Consider the following 18,921-nt stretch of genomic DNA (forward strand, 5'->3'; position numbering starts at 1 on the left):
CCTCTCCAGCCCCCGAAAGCACCGCCGAGGTGAGGATGAGGGGAGGAGGCCACAGCTTCAAGGATTCCAGAAGCGCAGAGCTTCCTCCCGAAGAGCTGCTGCTTTTGTCCAGCCCTCAGCTTCGCAGCATGGGAACTTTGGGAGCGACACAGACCGCACGTTTCTGCTTCACCTGGTTGTGTTTCATCCGGATCGGTTTGGTGACACGGTCGTGGCACGGCTCCCTGAGCATTTGTGCCAGCAGAAGAGGAGCAGAGCAGCGCACTGCAGCCCACATCGAAAAATCTCGGCTGCCACAACCAGCAGGGCCCAAATCTGTGGCCTCAGCTCTCCTTTGGGGTTCTGGCTGTGCAGCCTCTCAGTGTTAGTGGGGGCAGCCACTAACATTTCAAACAGCTGGAGAGACCAAGACTAACCAGACAGAGTTTGTACAGGCACTGCCAGTGGCCTGAGCTTCAGGCAGTGCAGCCCGCACTGAGCAGACCGAGGGCAAGCTCCAGCAAACATCGCCGCACTGCAGACACCACAAACATCACTGCCCCCAGCTCGCCAGCAGTTACACCACCCCACATGGGAGTAGTGCGAAGGAGAAACTCCCAGTGCCTCAGAAACACTCACGGCATCGTATGTCAGAGCACGTCCACCAGTGATTTATGGAGACGCCAAAGCCTGGCACGTTCCTGCCGATGATGCTGAGGAAGCAAAGGTCTCCAGAAGAGAAGCCAAAGGAGAGGGAAAACAACCGAGGGCAGTAACAGCGAAAAAATGCAGCAGCAGTGTGCCAGAGCTTATCTCCCAGTTCGGAGACTTCACCCCAGTTCCACCCAGCTGAAGTCACAAACCAGTTAGAAAAGCGCCAGCGCGCTGGAGAAGCGCTGGGCCCCACAGCGTGCACAGAAGGTCTTCCCAGCTCGGCTCCCATCCTGAACAGCCATTTTAGGACAGGCAGCCCCGAGCTCCCTGGCAAGCCCTCCTGCAGGCCACATGTGCCAAAGCAATGCAAGGATTCCTAGAGGATGAGCTCCCAACCAGCGCTGCCTTTGCCTGCATTCCTGGGCCTGACAAACAGAGCTCACCCGGGCCCCTTCTGCAAGGTACGGAGCTCGAACCGCCTGGTCAGGGACACCAGTAGCCTATTTTTTTAATCCTTACAGGAGAATTTTCTCAGCAGAACTAGCACTGCAAGCGTAACACCTACACTGGAAATTAAAAGCATGGTTTTCGCGTTTGTCCCAGCGCCAGGTGACTGGGAGCTTGTACTGGGACACACGACTCGCTTCCAGAACAAGCCCTGGAGCTCCCCGGGTCACCGTTACCCCCGGCCTCCAGCACCTGACCTCATTTCCCACCGGCAACCTCGCCCAGGTCGGAGCCTGCAGAGCAGAGGCATTTCGCTGCATCTTCTGTTTGTGCCTCTCCTATTCCACATCAGCCCCAGCAGCACGTGCTGCCAAGAAAGGGATGGTAACAACATGCCTTAAACATGAGAGGCACGAGGTCACCAGCTCCTCAGCCTGACCCAGGCACAGCTCCCATAGGGGAAGCCAGAACACTGGAAAATTTAGCAACAGGAAAGCAAAACAGATCCAGTGTCATTCCACCGCATTCCAAACACATGACACCAAAGCCAACAGCCGCCTCCTGCAGTACTCACGTCGCTGGGGCTGAGGTTCCCAAGCCCGTTGTCCTGCTCAGAATCCCTGCCGGATTCGTGGCCCTGGGAGGAGCGGGGGTGGGAGGGATGGATCCAGATCTCCAGCCGCGTGGCGTCGTCCCCGACTTGTCGCAACGTGGGCTTCTTGCCCTTCCCCCGGCGGCTGGGGCTCAGCTCCAGCACCTGGTGCTTCTTCTGCTCCATCTGCTCCGCCTGCGAGGACAGGACAGGCTCAGCTCACCCAGGGATCGAGGGGCAGGGAAAATATATCTCATTTATGTGTTGAAAGTGGCTTTTGTACCAGCTTCAAAATGACAATAACTCACTGACAGGCTCAGAAGTTGGTTTCTGACACTACAGGACGACACGGGTGAGAGGTTTTTGAATCTGACTGCACTGGGACAAGAAAAGCCGTGCCCAGTCCTAGCAGCGCTTGGCAGCCGACACGCTGCACTTTTGATTTGGGGCACAAAGGGACTGCAGCCTCTGCCGCCCGCCTCGCTGGGATGAGGCAATAATCCAGCTGCACGCTGAGGCCGTGCTGCAAAACACAGCAACCTCCAGCCCTTGCTGAGCCGGGCTCTTTGACAGTCTGTGACCCAGAAATAAGAGATTCAGCTGACTACACAACCCCAAAAGCTGGCTGCAGACAGGCAGCATCATTTTTTCTCTCTCTCTCTTTTGAATCCCAGTATGGAATTCCTTAGAAGTCAACTGGTGGTGCCTCCGAGCCCCAAAGCCACCAGCACCCTTCTCTCCAGACCTCAGCTCTCCAGCTGAGAGGCAGCTGAGGCAGCCGCCGCGTCCCGCAGCTCAGCCCCCACTCACCTTGCGTTTTGTCTCTTCGAACAGGCTCATGAGGCTCTCCTTGGCCGTGAGGATGGGGTTGCTGGCAGCCAGGCTGCGCATGTAATAGTAGACAGCATCCAGCTTTCTCCTCTGCAAAAAAAAAAAAAAGCACAACCGGGCTCAGAGCTAGCACTCATCCTGGGAAGTTTGAGGCCAAGCCCCCCGATAATTCTCCCTCCGCGTTCAAGCCCCTTTCCCTCTCAGCCTGCAGACTCGCCCTAGCCCTGAGGCTGCCACAGGAGCCGTTAACCCAGAGGCTCACACAAAAAACCTCTCAGCAGACATCACAGCAAAGGGCAACGGTACAAACAGTGAATTCCTGACAGGTCAGGAAACAACTCTGCAACATTGCTATGAGTATGGAAATGACTCCACGTGGGTTTTACAAGAGCAGAGGCCCAGGAATACTGAAGGCTGTGCCAGGCTCCTGGCAGGGGTGTAGAAGGATGCCCTCCGCACCTCAGCCTGCCCCTGGGCTAATCCCTGCACACTCACGCAACCTCTCGGCATCTTTCCTCCCCCACGCCAGCACAGGGAGCACTGAGAAAGCAGCCTTCAAGTCTTTACGCCACCAACCCGCAGCTATTTAGGGTTTTGTCCACGTGCTGCTGGCCTTACAGACCGTCACAGCATGGCAGGACACTTTGCTGCTCCGAGCCCCATGCTGGGAGCCAGAAAAACCATTCCCAGCCACTAGGGAAGTGCATTTCTAAACGCTGCAGTTTTGAACTGGTGTTTTAAACCAGCACCTTTCAGCATTGTATGGGCAGTTCCCTACCTGTCCCCATGCCCCGCTCTGATGCCCCCATTATCTGCTGCAATTCTTCCTTGCAACGAGCTTTGCTGCATGGCTGGAGTAGCCAGCAAAACTCAAAGCTCAGGAAGTCGTGTTGATGTTGCTCAGACTGCTGCTCACAGGCTCACTGAAGACGTGGCAAGCAGAATCCTCGCAACAGCATGGTCTTGAGCACAAGAATCTCGTGCAAAACCTTAGAAGCAGTCCCCTTTCAAAATGTGTGCACTCCACAGCCTACAGAGCAGTCCCCAGGATGCTGACAGCCTGCAGCAGCACTGCGGATCTAACCAAGCTGCCTGAAGCCACAACAGCTGGGATCCACAGAGCACGCCCTGCCATCAGCCTTTCTTTCTTTAAAAAAAACAACACATCTGCACTGCCTTAAACGTCTTCCTCCGCCAGATGGAAACCCCTAACCCTCCCAGAGGCTCTTCCTGTGCTTGCTGCATCCCCGCACGCCCAGCACCTCACCGTGTAGATGGCCAGCAGCGCCAGCTGGTTGTACGGGCGGCCGTTCTTGGGAGCGATTTGCTGAGCCTTCAGGTACCAGCTGAGGAAGGGAAGAACCAGAGAAAAAGTTAGGTTGCTTTCCTCGCTGTTAAGGGCACAGAATTCCCTCCGAAGCGCTGGAGGCCCTGCAGGGAAGAGGCCCTTTGCACAAGTGCCCTCTGCCTGCGTGAGCGTGCACAGCCAGCAAGCCTGTACCCAGCCCGGAGAGCCAGAACCAGGGCACAGGACAAGAGGGCGAGGCAGAAAGCTGAAGAAAGAAATGTTCTTGGCTCAGGTTGAAGACAAGCATTTAGCCAGATGCAGCAAGCGCTGTCCCCAGTCCAGCCTCAGGCACGGAGAATGGGCTATGCAGGAAACATTTCTCTCTCCATCCCCGTTTTAGCCTTTTTGGCAGCTGGAACCAAACCTTTCTGGTTGCTTAGCTCATTCCCAATATTTTCAAGATATTCAATCATCCCAAAAGACGAGAGGTCAGTTCAGTGGCAGCCCGTTCCTCCCTCCTATCTTCCCTCAATCGTGTTGTCCAGTTTATATCGTGCCACACGGATCTGTCACTCTCTTCAGACACATCACAAACACACAACGTTCCTCCCAGCCCCTCAGATACCAGCATACTCCATGATGCCATGGAGTTCAAACCAGGTTCAAACCAGGCAGCTTTCCCTGCCCTGTTCTGCAAACCACTACAAGTTTCAGGGCTCCATGCCCCGTGACAGGCTCATTCGCACGCCATCAGTCTTTGTTCCAGCAAAAAAAATATAAATAAATACAAAAATCTGAAAAAATGACAGTATGCCAGGCAAAGCAAGAGTGTCAGGAAGCAACAAGCGCCAGTAACTCCTGATGCAGTCGGAACATATGGACACGTAGAGGGGAACCTCCCCTAGCTGAGAAGCTAGCAGAAAACACTGCAGTCCCTCTGCCAGCCTCAGCACCACAAACTCTGCCTGTCGCAGGATCAGCACAGAACGACTTCCATGCCAGACAGCTGGAGGAAGACAGATCTGCGGGGTGCTGACTGGGGTACGAAGCAGTCTAGGCTACACCTCGCACCTTCACAGGGCTGCAGCACAACGAGGAGCCGTGAAGAGAGGCTGGAGGCAAGTTAAAGCACGAAACGAGATGCATCCCTTGTAACCAGATAGAGGAAGAGCTCTCCTCAGCCCTGGGGTGAGGAACACAATACCTGCGTGCCTTTCCGTAGTTGGCCGTATCGTTTGCTTGTTCTCGGTACCGGCAGATGTCCCCTTGACAGATCATACACCTCTGGGCACTGATCAGCGCGTACTTCACCTGCAAGAAACAATTCAGGACGTTACGTGGGAGCTGCGCACCCCTGGCTCACCTTAAACCCCAGTGAACGTGCAGGGACTGCAGGAGGAGGTCACTGACAACCTGAGGGGCTCACGGAAGGGCCAGAGAATTAAAATGAGGAGGCTCCAGGGCACTGGTTCAGCACTTGTAAGGGCAACCCAATCCCCAGACAGCTACTCCCTTACATCAACGTCCCAGCTCTCGCCCAGAGGAGGTGGGTTTCGGAATCTGTGGCTCATTCAGCCCATGACCAATTTGAGGAGGACGAACTGGCTAACACAAACACATCTCTGGGAATGGAGCTGGCCGAAAATATCCTCTTCCAGCTGTCCCTCACACCTGCACTCACAGCTCAGGGCAATCGCCGTCATGTGTCAGGGAGACAGCGCAACTGTTCGCTCCCCTTGTTCCTTATTCTGAGTTCCACACACAGGAATTAGAGATGTTAAAGAGCTAAGGCCGAGCCAGGGCACCTTTGGGCACTTCCTTCCCTTTATTAGGCCCGGTCTCAGAGCTGATTTTAAAAAAGAAAAAAGAAAACGAAAAAAAAAAAAAGAGCTCCTTCTTTGCAAAGGATGCCAAGAAATGTTAATGCCCTGGAGTTGGTTCAACAAGTTCTCCAGCAGCTGAGATTCCCTGCAAACACACTGACATCTATTCAGTGCAGCTGCCTACCTCTTGGCACGGGCAGCAGCCTGAGCTCAGCGCGCTGCGTGCAGCTGACGGGGTGAGAAGTGCCCAGGGGGAAGCCAACCTACCATTTTCCGCAGGGGCTTACTGCGGATGGCCAGCCCGTCCATGTAGTCCTCCAGCTTGAACTGGTACGACACCTGCAGCTTCTGGAGCAAGCCATCGAAAAACAAAGCGCCCTGCAAAAAAACACGCGTGCTTGGATGGTACAAACCTCCCAGGCAAGGCAAAATCACCACACCAGCCCTACCATGGGCAAGAAAGGTTCCTCTCCCTGAGGTCTGGGCTGTGTCTCTTCAGAAAGTAACGATGAGGCCAAAAATCTCCCATCTCAGACGTTTTTAGGACCACCAAAACAAGCCTGGTTTAAGTTACAACAAACGTCCACCTGGACCCACAGCTGCTGGACTAAATCACCACCTAGCTGAGCATTCTCCCTGCATGGCTTAAGGCACACAGAGATAGAAGCAGGACCAGGAAGGCTCGTCGTCCACCTACACCACCCCAAACACCGCCCAGTCCCACCCAAAGCTTCAGTGGGGTTTGGGCTTCTTTCTCCCTTACCTCATCTAGAAGCTGGAGAAGTTTGATCCGAATTTCCTGGGCGTTTTCCCCCAGCGGGTCCTTGAGAAGCTGGCGGAATTTCTCGATCACCTGGTAGAAGGCGTTCTTCCACAGCAGCTGGTCCACGTTCTGCACGTCTGAGAACTCGATGTCCATCAGGATGCAGCGCTCGTACAGCTGCAGCATCTCCACCCTAGGGCGAAACACGGGCAGGGGTGCACCCAGCTGAGCTGCAGGGCACGTGCTGAGCCACCCGATGCTTTTCACCCAGCAAGAACGAGGCATCAGCAGTTCACCCCGCTCACAAGCTGCAGTAATTGATGCTTCTGCATGTTCTAGAGAGACAGGAGCTGTTGCCATCACCCTTCTGGCTCCAGCAGAGCAAATCTGAAAGGACCGGCTCCCTTCTGTGCCTGCCAGAGAGCTAGGAGACCCTGCGACAGCTCTGCCACTGGGAAGAGCAGGACGCAGCCTCCTGATACACCAGCAGGATTTGCTCCTTCTGAGCACTGCCCAGCTCCTAGGGGCCAGGAATAAGCACGCACGGAACCAGGCAGCAGGAGATGTCTTGGCACTGCAGTGATGCGTCCCTCCCTTCCATCCAACCAAAATACACGGTGAAACAGAGACCCTAATCCCTCACAAATGAGCACAGAAAATTACACCTGAAGGAAATAAGCCTCAGAGGAACAGAAAGCTCATTCCCCCACAGCCCAGCCCAGCCACCGGAGGAGGATTCCTCCTCTGACCTTAATGAAACAGTTACAGGCTAGAAGCAGCTCCACCATATCTGGGGGAGCTCCCGGTGAAACGGATCCAAACTTTCCTCCAACACCCCCAGAGCGGTGACTCCCCCACCTCCCCGGGCAGCCCATCCCAGTGCCTGACTGCTCTTCCTGAGAAGTTTTTCCCAATTCCCAACCCGAACCTCCCTTAGCACAACTTGAGGCCGTTCCCTCTTGTCCTAAATAAGCCCCAGGGCCAAGAAACCCCTGAAGCCAAGAGCCAAGGCAGCTCCACGGACAGGCTGACAGCACACCCTGGGAGATGCACTGAAAGGACGGGGATGAGGCCACCTGTACCTTGCTCCTGGGGCAGGGCAGGAGCACCAGCCACAGCAGCACTGCCACAGGCTCTGAAATGAGCTCACCTGCTGGGTGTGCTGCCAGCTGGCTCTGAAAATAAGGCCCTGAGGAGCCCCAGAGACACAGAGGTCACGAGCAAACGTGGAAGGTGCCGGCTAGAACCTCGCTACGGCCGTGTGAGCTACCCTTCAGGGCACCGCTGTCACTTCCCTGGCACCCCAGCAGGCCACCCCCTGGACTGGCACATGGCACGGGGCTGAACGGTGCCAAGAACCAAACTGCCCCTTGCTTGGGAAGTGCTGCCACTGCCACGCGGGCAGCCAGGCAGCGCTCTGAGAGCACAAACAGTCGCTGAGGTGAAGCCCACGATGTAAATCAGCTGATAACTGAGGGCAGGTGAGAAAGAAGCACACCAGCAAGCACCCAAAGCACTGGAACCAAGAGAGAGCAGCTCCAGCAAGAGCAGAACCCGAGAGCCACAGGGGGTGCTTGCCCTGCTCCTGTTTCCCTACAACACACACATGGCGTTCCATGACCACGAGGAGCCACATGGTTCGCTCCCAGCCCGGGCAAACAAGATCTTCACCCACGCTTTCCTTCTGCTACCAAACGCCACCAGCACATGACAAACAGCCCCAGCACCTCAAAAGCCTGCGAGCTCCTGCCCCGGCCTCCCAGACACCAAAATCTCCTTCTCCCAGGCCCTCCGGGAGCGCCCCGTGCCGGCAGCAGAACCGCCCCTACCACTAACCTCAGCTGGGCCATCTTCTCCAGCCCCTCGGGGCTGATGCGGTCTCTGGAGAGCAGGTTGCTGAGCTGCTGCTCCTGGTTCCCAGCCTCGCGCAGGAGCTTGCTGAGCTCCTGCTGCTGCATGCTGCGCATCTGCTGCTCCACCTCGGCACTCAGAGGGGCCGGGGGCAGCGGGCCGCAGGCGTACTGCCCCCCCTGGCCCGGGTAGCCCGGGTAATAGGCTCCCGGGTACACCCCGTTGCTCGGCCCCACGGGATACTGCAGGGAGTACCCGGCGTAGGGATACTGAGCGCCTTGCCCGGCGGCCCGGGGGTAGTAGTAGGGGTTGTCGGAGTTTTGGAACTTGTAGTAGGAGGGTTGGGCCTGCCGGGCGTCCCCCCAGGAGGAGGTTGGGGGGCTCACTTCGTCGTCCGTGTCTAGGAAGTGGAGCTGAGCGCTCTGGCTCTTCAGGGCAGGTTTTTGCTCGGGGTTGTTGGGGTCCCACAGCCTGCGAGCGGTGCCGCCGCGGCCCCGGCTCCGCGAGCTTTTGGGGCCGGCGAGCAGCAGGCGGGGCCCGGGGTGGCCGGGTTCGGGGGAGCCCGAGGTGCTGGCGGAGAGGTCGGTGTTGGCAGGCAGGAACAGGATCCCGCGGCCTCTCCCCTGGGGCTCTCTGCTCTGGCTCCTGGCCTCCGAAGCTTCTGAGTCATTGCAAAACGCCTTCAGGGGCTTTTTTTTATCCGCCTCTGCCAGGCTGATGTCCCTGCTCATGGTCCTGCTGTCAAACGTGACTCGGAAGGAGCCCTTCGCCTCCCGGCCGTTGCTGCTCCACTCGCTCTCGCTCCGAGAAGCCCGACTCTGCTCCGAACGCTTCTTCTTGTCCCCGAGCCTGCCGGGGACGTACGCTCCTGCCTCGTCGATCCTGTCCTCGTCCAAGGAGTCCGTGGAGGACGCGGAGAGCTGCTTCCGAGGACGTGGCCTCTCCCTGGCACGCTCCTGCCGCCTCTCCACCCCGTCCAGGAGCGGGGCCCTGTCCACGCTGTTGTTGCTGCCGGCCGAGCTGGTGCTGCAGGCTCGATATCGGCTGCGCCGCTTGTCGGAGCGGGAGTAGCGCTTGGTGGAGCCCGGCTTCCCCGGCGCCACCTCCTCGTTTGCTCTCCTCAGCCTGTCGCCTCGCTCCGTCCGCCTTCCTTTTTCTCCCCTCGAGGCTTTCCCTCCTTCCCCAGCCTGGCTTCCCTCTCTGTCCTCTTTGCCTGCTTTGATTTTTCTGGCATCCTTTCCGGTCCCTTTCTCGGCCTCTTCATCTCCCTCCACCCTCAGCTGCTCCATCTTGCAGGCGACCTCCTCAGCAGCCGAGCGCGGGGCTGGGTCTTTGGCGACCGAATGCAGGCGCTTGCCGGGCTGGTAGATCTGCTGGTCTGGCTTCTTGGCTCTCCGCGTGGTTTTGGGGCACCAATCATCCGCAGCGAGCTGTTTGCACGAGCTCTCCTGGCTCTGCCACCCACTTTTAGCCTCCGTCTCTTCGTTCCCCTGCAAAGGGCCGTTCTGCTTGGGGCTGTTGCTTTTGCCGAAGTCGTCTGCGACCGGAGGAGCCCCTCCTGCTGCAGGGCCCTTCTCAGCAGCGCTCTCCTCCCTGCTCTCCTCGGTCCCGCTCCTCTCCTTCCCGGCGGCCTCATGCTTTGGTGACACGAGCTTGCCTCTCAGCCGGGAGAGGCCGGGCTTGTAAATCTCCAGGTCCGGGCGCCTGTTGTCTTTGCGGTGCCTCGGCTCCTTCACCTCCTTCACGTTTTCTAGGAAGAGATGGAGAGATAAGAGTTACTCCAACCACGCACCAGAAGAAAATAACGACAAATATGTAAATATGAAGCAAAAGCAGCGAGCCTGGTGCTGGCGGCTGATCCCAGAGACCAGACCTGAAGTTCTCAGGCGGGGCTCACAGGGAACCAGAAAACGAAGCCGGGTGGAGCTGCCCAGCCCCACACACACGCAACAAACCCCACAACGAGCTTCACCCCAAAGAAGCAGCGTGCCGAGAGCGAAGCCAACCCAACCCAGCGGCCGGCTGCGATGCGAGGAACCGGGAGAGAGCTTCCAGCCCTGGGGCTGACAGCCCCCAGCCCCCAGCCGCCTCCGGGGGCACCTCCCTGCCTTCGGGCACCCCGCTCACCCCCGGCTGCCTCTCTCCGGGCAGCTATGGAGCCGGACAGACGGACACAGGGACGGACAGAGGGACGGACAGAGGGACAGAGGGACAGACAGAGGGACAGGGGGACAGACAGAGGGACAGGGGGACAGACAGAGGGACAGGGGCCCAAACAGCCGCCGGGCCGCGCCCCCGCCCCCCGCGTTCTCTCCCCACAGCGACCGGCAGCGAGGACGCGGCCCCGCTCCCCGCCCACCCCCGGCGCCTTTCGGAGGCGACGATCTCGGATCCCTCTCCCCGAACCCCGAAGCTCGTTCCCTGAAGCCTTCCCCCGGCTCTTCACCTGCCCTCCCGGCGGCGGCGGCGGCGGCGGCGGCGCGGGCCTGGGCGGCCACCATGTCCCGCAGCTCGGCGGCCGAGACGCGGACCCGCTCCAGGCCCTCCGCCATCTTCCCTCGCGCCCGGCCCGCCGCGGAGACGGGGCGGGAGGGGGGGGGGGGAGGGAGGGAGGGACGGCGGCCGGGAGGGGACAAAAAGGGTAGCAGAGAACGCGGAACGGAGCCCCTGTGGCTCTATTAGGGGCGCTGGTGGCCCTACTGGAGGTCCCGGTGGCCTTACTGGGGGTTCTGGTGGTGATATTCGGGGTTTTAGTGGCCCTATTTGGGGTTGTGGTGGTCCTATTAGGGGTTCTAGTGGCCCTATGGTCTTGCAGGGTTCTGGGGCTCGCTCCTGAAGCCGTACGGGATCTCCCACAGACACAGTGGGGCTCCCCAATGCTCGGGGCTTTCTGCAGCATGGATTTGATTTCTCCCTTCGCAAGGCTGCGAACAGCCTGCAGGGGCAGCCTGGTGGTAAAGTAAGGCAGGTGGGTAACCAGGTTGGAGAGCCGGGGGTGGATCCCTGCTCCTGGAGGGAAGGAGGAGGAGGGGGGGATGCAGCCCCGCTGGCACAGCCCTGCTGCCCCAAAAGGTGCTGGAGGAGGGGAGGGAGAGCCCAAAGCAAGGAGCTGAGGTGCTACAGAAGCACTCAGGGCTCCTTCGCTGTAGGTAAAGGCAGTGGTGGGTCCCACTGGGGGCACAGGGATGAGTGCAGGAGGAGCAGCTGCCACCACCAGCACCTTAGGGAAGCGGTGCCTGCAGGGGAAGGCTCCCCAGGCAGCAGCAGCTCAACCATCCCTTTAAAAAAAGAAAAATCCTGCCCATCCCAGGGATCTGACTGATGATGCCCTGGTCATTTTGGAGGAAGAAATCGAGGTGAGCACTCCCTGGCTTCCCTCTCCCAGCAGGGAGCTGCCTCCAGCCATGCCCGGCCCCGTCCTTCTCCCCCCTGCGCTGTCCCAGGGCCGTACAAACCCTGCTGCCAGGAGCAGCTGAGCAAACAGCCCCAACCTCCAGCTGGAAAGGGCTGGCGGAAGCTCTGCTCCCCCTCTCCGATGTGCTGCAGAGGCAGAAGCACGCCCAGGGCCCCCGGCAGCCCCGGAGCAGCACGTTTTGGGTGCTGGGGGCCAGCTGCTGCTCTCCAGCCACGAGGCTGGGGGGGGAAAGGACGAAGCTGCTGAGCCAACAGGAGGTGGGGGAGGCCTGGCTGCGCTCTCAGAGCGGTTCCAGGCAGTCCCACGGGGCGTGGAGAGCGTTGGGTTTGTGCTGTGTGGGGGAAACGTGGACCTGAGCTCCCCCAGGAAGGGAAATGGGAACAGAGTGGGGGCTCTAGCAGTGAGAGCCCTGCTCTGAGTTTGTGCAGAGGGGTTTATATGCTCCTGAGAACAGATGGACAGCACCAGAGGGCTGACAGCTTCTCTGAAGAAATAAGCAGGTGGTGGTCCCTGCAGCCCCAAATCGCTTTGTTACAAAGCTAAGGGACTGGGAAGCGAAGCACTGCTTGTTCTCACCCATCCCAGCCCTCCAGCTCTGGAAAAGGCCTCGAGTGAGCTGCACTTTGCCACGACCCAGCTGCTACTTCACCTTTCCCCGTGTCCTCAACAACTTCTAACAAACTCCTTGGACAAAGGAAAATCCCCTTACCCACTGCCGGGGCAGGGCAAGGACAGGGAGGAGCCCCTGAGGGTTCACAGCCTCCAGAGCCAGCCCCCACCGAGACACAGGGACTTCAGAGATTTTTAAAAACAGCGTTCATTAAAATAAATAGCTGCAGCTGCTACCTGAGCACCAGCTGTTGAGACAGCTGCCCCAGCACCGAGCCCAGCACCGACACGGCCAGGACATCAGCGCTGTCCCCACGCACACAGGCCGAGGACACGTCGGAGAGGCTAAGGCACCGTCTGCGTTGGCCACGCTGCCTGCAGGCTCATTCCATTTCCACCTCCTGCAGGGGCAGCGCGCTCTCGCTCCTCGCCCAGGGCACGGGCTCGGGGACGTAGGGATCATAAGTCCATTTGGGGAACACCCGCTTGTAGAGGTTGAGCAGCACGGTGTCCTGCGACTTCAGCTGGCCGTCGAAGTGGCACTTCATGTGCCCGTGGGTACCTAGGCAGTGAGAGGAGGCCGTTAGCTCTCTGCTGCCCACCGTGAGAGAGGAAACGCAGAACCCGACCTACCTAACGGCTCCTTGATGTGTCCCCGACGACCCCATTTTGTCCTCAGCTCCACCGGTTTAAACCACATCACGTCCTCTGGAGATCAAAGCAGGGGAGGAGGTGAGGAAGGGGCTTTGTTACCCAACCATGGCTGCTCCAAGTTCTGCTCCCGCAGCCCAGAGCCGCGCCGTACCTCTGTTAAAGAACATGTAGCGCACCACCGCCGTCTTGGTGAAGATCTTGAAAGGGTGGCCGCTGAGCACCAGCCGCTTGATGATGATCCTGTCGGGGTCCACGGCCAGCAGGGACCCCGTGGCGATGAGGTCGTGCATTCCTGCAGGGCGCAGGCGTTACCAGCCACGTCTCCATCACCTCCCTCACCACCACAAACCCTTCCCCAAATCGTTCCAGGCCCAGAGCAACCCCAAAGCAGGAACAAAGTGGCTGTGATAACTCAGCTCCTTCCGTGTTAATCTGCCCAAACAGCACAAAGGCCAAGTCTTTTCCAAGCCGTGCTTTCTGAATACCTGCAATTCAGAAGTAGAGCACACAACGCCTGCTAACATTTGTGTCCAACTCACCGTTACTCCTCTGTTTAAAAAGCAGCACTGAGGCAGGAGGGAAAGTGATGGGAGCATACACGGTCACCACCAGGGCAGCATCCGGGCGCAGGAAACGCTCCAGCTTGTGCTTATCAGCTAGAACAGAACAACAATGATCAAGCTGAGCCCAACGGCAGTCCTCAGAGCGCTGGGAAACCCCATCAAGCTCTGCCCTGGCAGCAAAAAACAGGCCACGTGCAGTGCTTCTCTGCTGGTGCAGAGCATTGGAATGAAAGGGATGCTCTGAGCTCCCAGCTGGCTGCACGCAGCCTGCCACCAGCTTGCCAGGACCAGAAAACCACGCTGCCCGAGCCCCCACGCTACTCAGTGTCCCCCCTGGAAGCCTCAGTGCCTAGGTGTGAGTCGTCAGAAGTTCCTTCAGCCAGGTTCAGACATCGTGGCTAAGACATCACGGGCTTCCTGCCCTGGGAACCCCAGCCCAACCGCTCTCTCTCCCCCCCCAGCGGCCCCTCACAAACCTGAGGTGTGCTGGGAGAACAGGGGGGATGCTCGGAAGCGCCTGAAGCCGCAGTGGAAGATGAGCTCCTCCTTGGCTCTCACCGGCTCGCTGCTGGTCGGATGGCGCCGCACCAGGAAATTCAGCACAGACATCTGCGGGAGAGGCAGCAGCGTGAGAGGCTGGGAGCAGCGTGGGCAAATAAAAGCCAGAGCAGACGGCAACAAAAACTGCAGCAGTGACAAATTCCCTTGGCAAAGGGTTCCCAGAATCAGCTGTATTTGGTCACCTTTTGCTCGTGAGGAAGCAGGGCGAAGAGGACGAGCGGCTTCCCTTCTCTGAAGCTCTCCATCACCCCGACAGGGACGTTGGAGATGTGAAGTGTGACATACCAGCCGACCTGCCGAGAGAGGATGAGCTGTGAGCACTTCTTTCAATAGAAACGGGGTCTGGAGAACCACAGGGCTAGGGAGGGAAGCCAGGAGAGCAGCACCAGCTGTACTTGTGGCGTCAGGCTAAGAGCCGCCTGGCCGAACCATCCACGCAGCCACCTCCCTGCCAAACCTCTCCCACTAGGGGCAAGGGAACGTGGCAGGGAAGAGATGGAAATGTGAGAGGAAAGGGAGTTACCAAAGCTCCTTCGGCCTCCTCTTTCTCTATCTGCCGGAAGAGGTGCTTCCTGGTGCGGAAGAAGTCCTGGAACTGGAAAATCCTCGCGTAGTCCCGTGGGAGGTTTTCTTTGGGGTCCCACGGAGAAGTCCTGAAGCTCTTGAGCCCTCTGTACTTCTGGAACCTAAGGGACAGAAAACAGGAAAGAAAACGCTTTACAAATCCACAGGGAGTCACTTTCAGAAAGGGCAAAGGGAGCAAAGCAAACGTTAGCTTTCACAGAAAAGATCTTAGAGCAGGGAGAGGTAAGCACAGCAGCTGAGTCAGGAAACCACCCACACAGAAGACAGTCACATCGCTGCAGAAGATGAGATATCTCTGAACTCCTCGTGCACTCGGTGCTTGCTGAAAAGAGAAGCCAAGAGGCTTCACCAACCCAAGCAGCTGCTGAGATGCACGCTGCAACCTGCCCTCGCGTTAGGGCTCTACCATGCTCCTTCTCTCAGCACGCTGCCCCAGTAGCATCTCCCCTGGAAGCCTCAGAGCCTAAAGGTTCATCTTCACAAGTTCCTTCAGCCAGGTTCAGACATCGTGGCTGAGACATCACAGGCTTCCTGCCCCACCCTCACAGCCAGGCCCCTTCCAGCCCCTCTCCCTGCACGGCTCGCAGATCCTCACCGCACTCTGGCGGGCACATCACGCGGCGTGTCCACCTCGTCCGGGAACATCTCGTCCATTCTCTCCTGCTTGAATTTCTCCAGCATTTGCTCATCTTCCTCCACCTTCTCATCGTACTGGTCGTCCCGCACGCACTCAGACACGGTCATGGTCTCGCACTCCTCCTCTGAGTGTTCCTCTTCCTCCGCGCTGCTCTCCCCCTCCTGATACAGGACAGCGCAGAGCCCGTGAGCACACAAACTGTTGGTGTCTGCACAGCCCCAAAAACTCTGTATTTGGGCAGCGTGAACCATGGCTACAACACAGTCCCTCATTTTGGTAGCAAACAGCCCAAAGAAGCAACAGGATACGTGTGAGAGGTTTAAGGATGGAAAGCCAGGCAAGTCCTAGCTCAGTGCTGGGCCCTTTCCTGGAGAAAGCTGGAAGGACAGGACCTTGCTAGGATATCCCACGGCACCCAGATCAGCTCAGAGAAGTACCTGGGAAGCTGCCTCTTCCATCATATCATCATCGATGTCATCATCCACGTCACCATCTTCATCGCTGCCCTCCTTGTCCTCCACGATCCATGCAGCCTGGTACTTGGACGTGCCCCTGGGGACCTTCACCACCCTGTCTGCCCGCTGAGAAGCTGTGGGATTCCCAGCAGCAGTCAGCACAGGAAGAATTTCCCCCCTGCCTCACATCACAACGGCCACGACCACCTCCCGAGCCACCATTTCCCTGCACAGGATCTGTCAGAGCCTCGACAAGGCAGGGACGATGTAACCCTGGCTCCTCCACAGCCATCCCACTGATTCTAACAACCCCTTGAGCAGGGACAAGGGAAAAGCAGGGAAATCCTGCTGCTACTCACCCTCTGCTTCCTGCAGCTCTTCTTCAGTTGGCCACGTCTGCTCCCCTTCCATGGGGTCAGGAACCACTTCTGACTGCAAGGACTCCTGCTTGCTTGTGTCTGCCTTCATCAAGAGCTTTACATCTTCCTCCATCTCTTCAGTGCCGTTCACACAGTCCTCCTGAAGGGCAAAAGCAGAGTCCCCAGCTGGGAAGAGGTGCAACTGAAGCCAGCCCTCGGTCTGAAACAAAAGCCTAACTCCTCCCACAACCCTCCCTGCCAAAAATATCCCTGCCCTGACAAGTAACAGCAGGAACTCCCTTGGTTGTGTTGTAACCCAACAGTAATCACATGCTGTGTGCAGAACTGCACCTATCCTCTCTTCACACAGCTCCATGTTCCCCCCGCCCTCGACCACACACCCCAAATTGTCTTTTTCTAGAGGAAAGTTTCAAAACTTTGTGTTTTAAGGGGCCCGGCAAAGCCCCGAGCTCCCACGCACCTGCACATCCATGTCCTGCGTCTTTTTCCGTCCCTTCACCACCCGGGGGTTCAAAGAGAGGGGGTCGGGGGGCGCATCCACCTGGCTCATCTGGAAGTCCCCGTGCCCCACAATGTGCACCAGGCCGTTCACGTCCAGGGGCTGGCCCCGGACAAAGCCGGACACCTTCAAGGTCCCGACCCTGTCGCTCTCTGGGCTGGGCAGGAATTCGGCAGCGTAGGCAAGGAGGTGAGCCCGCCTGTCCCGAAAAGCGAGGTGCCGCTGCTTCTGCGTGGCGAGGTGCCTGAGCAGCAGCGAGGATTCCTGCTCCGTGTTCAGGGAGAAGAGCTTGGCCTCTGGAAAGCGCTTCTCGATGACTTTGGAAAGTTTCTTCTTGGCGTCGATCCGCTTCTTCGGCGGCAAGTCAGTGCCCCCCGGCACAGCAAGAGCTACGGCACAGGGCAGAGGTCACCGTTAGGTTTTTACGCCCCTTTCACCAAGCATTAACACAGCCTTGCCTATCTGCAACCCAAACAACCAAACGAGATGGACACTACAAGCTACAGAGGCAGCCTCACCCCTTCAAAAGAAAAAAACAAAACATAAAACTTGTCTTCGGATATAAAATTTTAAAAGAGACCATGGAGATAGGGACTGAGGCACTGAACTTAGCAAGAACGCATCTGAATCCTTTTGCTCTGTGTGCCTGAACAGCCAGCAGGCACCTACAGGCACCAAGGACACCTTTTTACCTCTAGCACTGCCCTACCAGGATGATAACACACAGAGGCAGCACAACAGGGGCGTTTTCCTGACCTATACGCAGAAACAGAGATGCTGAAGACCTGTGATCACCTATTTCCATAAGGAGTTTTTGTTTATTACAACACTAAGCCCCCATCGAGCACCCCCTTGGATCTGTAGCCTGCTAGAACCCCCTGATGTGTCTTTCTTACCATAGCTGGGGAGCCCCTGTGCGAAGAGGCAGGAGAGGCAGTACTCCCCTGCGCTGTCCCAGCCTTCCACAGGATCCAAGATGAACAGGAGGGAGTCGGCGACTTTGGCTAGGTCTAAGGCAGCGTGCAGATCCCCTGAGCACAAAACACCTCCATTAGCGGGGCTGCCAAGGGTTCGGAGCCAAAACTTCCCAGACCAGCAGCGTTTCCTCACCTGTCTGCGCCGTCACAAACCGCCAGCGCTGCTTGAGCTGGGGGCAGAGGAGGGCGAAGCCCCCAGCCTTCCCCTCGTCCACGCGGAGCACGGCCGAGTCCTGGCTCTGCAGCAGGCGGAGGGCGGTGTGTGCTGCAGCCCTGCCATGCAGCGGCACCACAACCACCAGGTGCGGGGGCCCATCCCTGCTGCCCAAACTCCGCTTCTCCGCCAGCACCTGCGGGCAGAGCCCCAAGAGTGTGAACCCCAGCGCCAGGAAGCCCTGCTCAGCCCAGTAAATGCCTCACTAGCCCCATAGATCCCAAGCAGCAGTAGAGCCACGGAATTATTAAGGTTGGCAAAGTCCTCCAAGATCATCTGGTCCAACCACCACTGTCACCCACTGAACCATGTCCCCAGGCACCACACCTACCCATTCCTTGAACGCCCCCAGGGGCTGTGGTGACTCTACCACCTCCCTGGGCAACCCGTCCCAGTGCCTGACTGCTCTTTCTGAGCAGAAATGTCTCCTCATTCCCAGCCTGAACCTCCCCTGGCACAATTTGAGGCCATTCCCTCTGGTCCTATCACCAGTTATCTGTGAGCAGAGGCCGACCCCAGCTCCCCACCCCTTCCTTTCAGGCAGTTGCAGAGAGCAATAAGGCCTCCCCTGAGCCTCCCCTTCTCCAGCCCAAACACCAAACTTGAGGCCATTCCCTGCAGCCCTATCACCTATGAGCTTTTACACCAGAAAACTCCCCTAACCCTGCACAAACACGCAAGATTCGGGAAACTTTCCGCTGCCAAACCCCATCCAGCCGCAGAACCACGGCTTTGACGCTCCCCCACCCCCCCAAGCCCCCCCCAGCCCCTCACCGCCTCCTTGCGCTGCCGGCGGAGCTGCAGGGCCTGGTGCCTCCGGTCCGCCCTGCCCAGCTCGCGGCGCTGCCGGCGGCTCTGCACCTTCACGGGGACTCTGCCTGAAGGGGGAGGAAGAACAAAAACCGGTCAGGAAGCGGCTGAGGCAACTCGGGACCCTCCCGGGGCCGTCCCGGCTCACCCGCGGCCCCCCGCCGCTTGCCGCCCTTGTGGGCCTTGTTCTGCTGCTTCAGCGGCCCGGCCCGGTGCGCGCCCGCCATGCTGCCGCCTCACCGCCCGCCACTTCCGCCGCCCCGCCCAACGTCACTTCCGGCGGCGGCGGCCGTGACGTCAGGGGGAGGAGGAGGGGGAGGGCACAAGATGGCGG

At 58.5% G+C, this 18,921-nt stretch overlaps 2 protein-coding genes across 3 annotated transcripts in view; both read right to left on the minus strand.

Moving 5' to 3' along the window:
* The window catches only part of SMG6 (SMG6 nonsense mediated mRNA decay factor), a 105,343-nt gene extending 94,554 nt beyond the window's left edge, over window positions 1-10,789 (minus strand). For both annotated transcript variants that reach the window (XM_082776360.1, XM_082776359.1), the window contains exons 1-8: window positions 10,675-10,789; window positions 8,214-9,978; window positions 6,378-6,570; window positions 5,882-5,992; window positions 4,996-5,102; window positions 3,771-3,849; window positions 2,483-2,593; window positions 1,655-1,867 (exon numbers count right to left, since the gene is read on the minus strand). In XM_082776360.1, the coding sequence (XP_082632486.1) occupies window positions 1,655-1,867; window positions 2,483-2,593; window positions 3,771-3,849; window positions 4,996-5,102; window positions 5,882-5,992; window positions 6,378-6,570; window positions 8,214-9,978; window positions 10,675-10,780 (2,685 nt within the window). In that variant the 5' untranslated portion in view covers window positions 10,781-10,789. The remainder of the gene's footprint in view (window positions 1-1,654; window positions 1,868-2,482; window positions 2,594-3,770; window positions 3,850-4,995; window positions 5,103-5,881; window positions 5,993-6,377; window positions 6,571-8,213; window positions 9,979-10,674) is intronic.
* A 1,651-nt stretch (window positions 10,790-12,440) lies between these two features.
* On the minus strand, window positions 12,441-18,862 carry TSR1 (TSR1 ribosome maturation factor). Its single transcript, XM_082776361.1, has 15 exons — window positions 18,736-18,862; window positions 18,552-18,655; window positions 17,697-17,913; window positions 17,483-17,617; window positions 16,548-16,975; window positions 16,067-16,226; window positions 15,690-15,841; window positions 15,211-15,413; window positions 14,554-14,716; window positions 14,213-14,323; window positions 13,946-14,078; window positions 13,446-13,562; window positions 13,058-13,198; window positions 12,886-12,960; window positions 12,441-12,814 (listed from the first exon to the last, which is right to left on the minus strand). Exons 1-15 carry the CDS (start codon window positions 18,812-18,814, stop codon window positions 12,636-12,638), a joined length of 2,397 nt encoding a protein of 798 aa, XP_082632487.1. The 5' UTR covers window positions 18,815-18,862; the 3' UTR covers window positions 12,441-12,635.
* Window positions 18,863-18,921: the final 59 nt, after the last annotated feature.

Source organism: Aythya marila, assembly GCF_965140915.1.
Source record: "Aythya marila genome assembly, chromosome: 20".
NCBI lineage: Eukaryota > Metazoa > Chordata > Aves > Anseriformes > Anatidae > Aythya > Aythya marila.